Raw genomic sequence first — 2,993 nt, forward strand, 5'->3', positions numbered from 1 at the left:
AATTAAATGTTGCTGAAACAGCAAGTTTCTCAGTGGTTCTGTGCTCAACAATGATGTCTTGGTGGATTAGTTGAACACAGATCTGCTTAGCCTTCAACACAGCGCATCTTCAAAAGACAAGTTTATAAAATACATTTTAACTATCTGTATTATTCGATACATAGTGTATTGAATCTAAAGCACGGTACTGAACGATTCGAAACAGATAAGTGTATTGCTGCACACCTAACTAATATTCAAGCAGATTGTAAAGTTTTCAAGATTTTAATTGCCAATAATTATTTTGAAGACCTTTTTTTTCTCTTCTGTTGGACTATTTACTGTCATTTTCTATCTCTCAGGTAGTAGAGAAGTGTCTGAGTCTTGGAGCCCAGAAAGCTCTGTATATAGCAGCAGACATGGGGAATGAGTCTGACCCTGACAAAGTGGTGGATTTTGCTCTGGAGAAGCTGGGAGGCTTGGATTACCTGGTTCTCAACCATATTGGCTCATCTTCCTTCAGCATGTGGGACGGAGATGTGGAACACGCCAGGTGGCTAATGAAGGTAATGAAGCATTTTAATAGTTTATCAGTACATAAAACCTAAAGATTGTCCTGATCTGTGCGTGTTTGTGTGTTTGGGTATATCTTGAAGGTCAATTTCTTCAGCTATATTCAGATGGCCTGGAAAGCCTTGCCCTCCCTCGAGCAAAGTAAAGGATCTCTGGTAATTGTTTCATCAGCTGCAGGTGAATATGCCTCACTGATAAACATAAAGTGTATACCTACATCTCTATTCATATTTAGACAAATGTTTTCTGCCAACCACAACTATTTTAAGCTTGGATAATTGTTCTTCAAACCATTGCTCAGTTATTATGATAACTTCTATGCAATAAAAATACTACATTATGGGCTTGTATTTTTTTTTTAAAGAAAAATGCATCCCCGTCCTGAAAATGTCAAAAAATGTTTATTGTGAAGGTATGAACAAGTTTTATATGGTAAAAAAATGATGTAATCAAATAAGTTTATGACTTGTATAGGTGTAGAATTAGCCTGGCCCTTGCCACACAGTTCCGTTCAATATTCCTTTTGCACATTACAAAGCACACATGAAACAAACTTTTTGATTGGATGGCGAAATGCCCCCATAGTTATTGTGAAAGTGAGGGGGAATGTAATTTGAGAGAGGGAGGTGATGATGGCGAGTTGTAATATCGTGGTTTTGGAAAATGGTGGACAGCCAATGGATTAAAGCCCTGAAAAGTGTGCCGCAGATCTGCGTATCAAAGAAGACAATTGACAAAACAAGGATGTTGAAGTCGGCAAGAGCTATCGCGTTTTTGAAAGATGGCCACGTTCCGATTGTTGGCGTTCGTGGGTCTGCTGACAATAGTGTTTTTGCTGGCACTACATGCTAAAGTCAAAGCAAGCACTTTTCTGATTGAAACTGGTGAAATCCTTCAGGCCTTGTTTGAATGCCCAGCAGGGTAAGTTAGTTGTTCTTGTCTTGTTTTCATCAAACTTTTGACTCGAATCAGAATCAAACGTTTGTGTCAATGCCATAGAACTTGTTTCACCAAAACTTGCTGAACTTTAGACTGATTTGGTTTATTATTTATTTATAATTACACACTTTACTGGTTTTTGTTGGAGTGAAGTTGTGATGGCGAAGTGCATTGAGCCACAGCTTTCTTCTGATTTGCTTGACTATCCTAGAGGAATTTGGTAAAAGGACCAAGCTTCTCTTTTATCTTTTACCTGGTCACGTTGCATCAAACAATTATACACAYTACAAAAGTCACTTTTCCCCATCGCTATTGTTGGAAGGATCGCAAACACTCAACACGTTTGGTGAATAATCCCCCTTACTTCTGGTGAATGCACGAAAACYGCATGTGCGCATGCGTTATGACCGAAATGTGCAAAAGGTTAATTCCAGTGTCCCTTCACTGCTCTGTCAGGGATTTCTCCCATAGACAAGGATTTCTCTGGTAGAATTTCAATGGGCCAAACAGAGAACAAAAGGAGTTGTGAATGACGACGTCAATTTTCTGTGCCATTTTAGTTTTGGTCCGTAAAAGAATACTAATTTTCTTACATTCCTTTAGCAATGGAAGCGGAGGAAGTGAATAAGGTTTTTCTCATTTACAGCTATCTCAATTGGCTCCATACTATTTTTCAGTAGAGGATGGTTGCTTACAGCACACGTTTCCACTTAGCTTCTTAACTTAGCTTCCTTCGTGATCGAGCTGGCTCACTGCAAACGTGCACAGCCAAATGTTAGTGTTTGGATAAATCAGATCCAATCATTTAAACTTCAACAGAGGCCACGCCTCCAGCAAGAAATCGCTTCTAAATAGCCGAGGGTCCAGACCCTCTGTACAAAGCAAAGTTTAGAACAAGGGGCTGGATTTTACCTGGCTAGTTTAGAATTGACTATTCTTTTTTTAAATTTAATTTCCTTTATGATTATTTTGTTTTTTGGTTGTATAGTTGTATTATTTGAAGATGTTTAAACCAAAGCCTTCGTTGTGTAAAACGTAAATTAAAAACAGAATTTGTTGATTTTCAAGTTTCAAAAATGAATCTCATTCTCTATGAAACATAATAATGGCTAAGGTGTAAGTTGTACAGGAAAGAATGCGAGCCAAAGGATAGAAATACAAAGTTTTTATTTTTTTTTTTGTGTGTGTGTGTGTGTGGCCTTGTTTTTCCTACATTGTGGGACCCAGTTTTAAGGAAAATGCAGCCTCGTGGGGACTGGGTGCTCCTTCTGGGGACCAAAGCCTGGGCCCCACAACTTCGGAGGCTGATTTTGGGCAGGGGGGTTGGGTTTAGGACCAAGGTGTGAATTGAGTTTAGGTTAGTTTTAGGGTCAGGTAGGTACCTGTGAGGTTAACTTTAGGGTCAGGTAGGTACCTGTGAGGTTAACTTTAGGGTTGGTGGTCAGGGTTAGGATATAAAATTACCAAAAAATGAATGGAAGTCAATGGATGGGCCCCACAAG

The 2,993-nt window shown here is 39.1% G+C and overlaps 1 protein-coding gene across 1 annotated transcript in view; it reads left to right on the top strand.

The window, feature by feature from the left end:
• LOC106515007 (hydroxysteroid 11-beta-dehydrogenase 1-like protein) overlaps positions 1–2,993 on the top strand; it is a gene marked incomplete at its 5' end in the record, with an annotated part of 5,007 nt that overhangs the window by 772 nt on the left and 1,242 nt on the right. The window contains 2 exon segments of the mRNA XM_014004572.1: positions 342–545; positions 636–729. Coding sequence (XP_013860026.1) covers positions 342–545; positions 636–729 — 298 coding nt within the window.

The sequence above is a fragment of the Austrofundulus limnaeus genome, unplaced genomic scaffold (genome assembly GCF_001266775.1).
Source record: "Austrofundulus limnaeus strain Quisiro unplaced genomic scaffold, Austrofundulus_limnaeus-1.0 Scaffold25, whole genome shotgun sequence".
Lineage (NCBI taxonomy): Eukaryota > Metazoa > Chordata > Actinopteri > Cyprinodontiformes > Rivulidae > Austrofundulus > Austrofundulus limnaeus.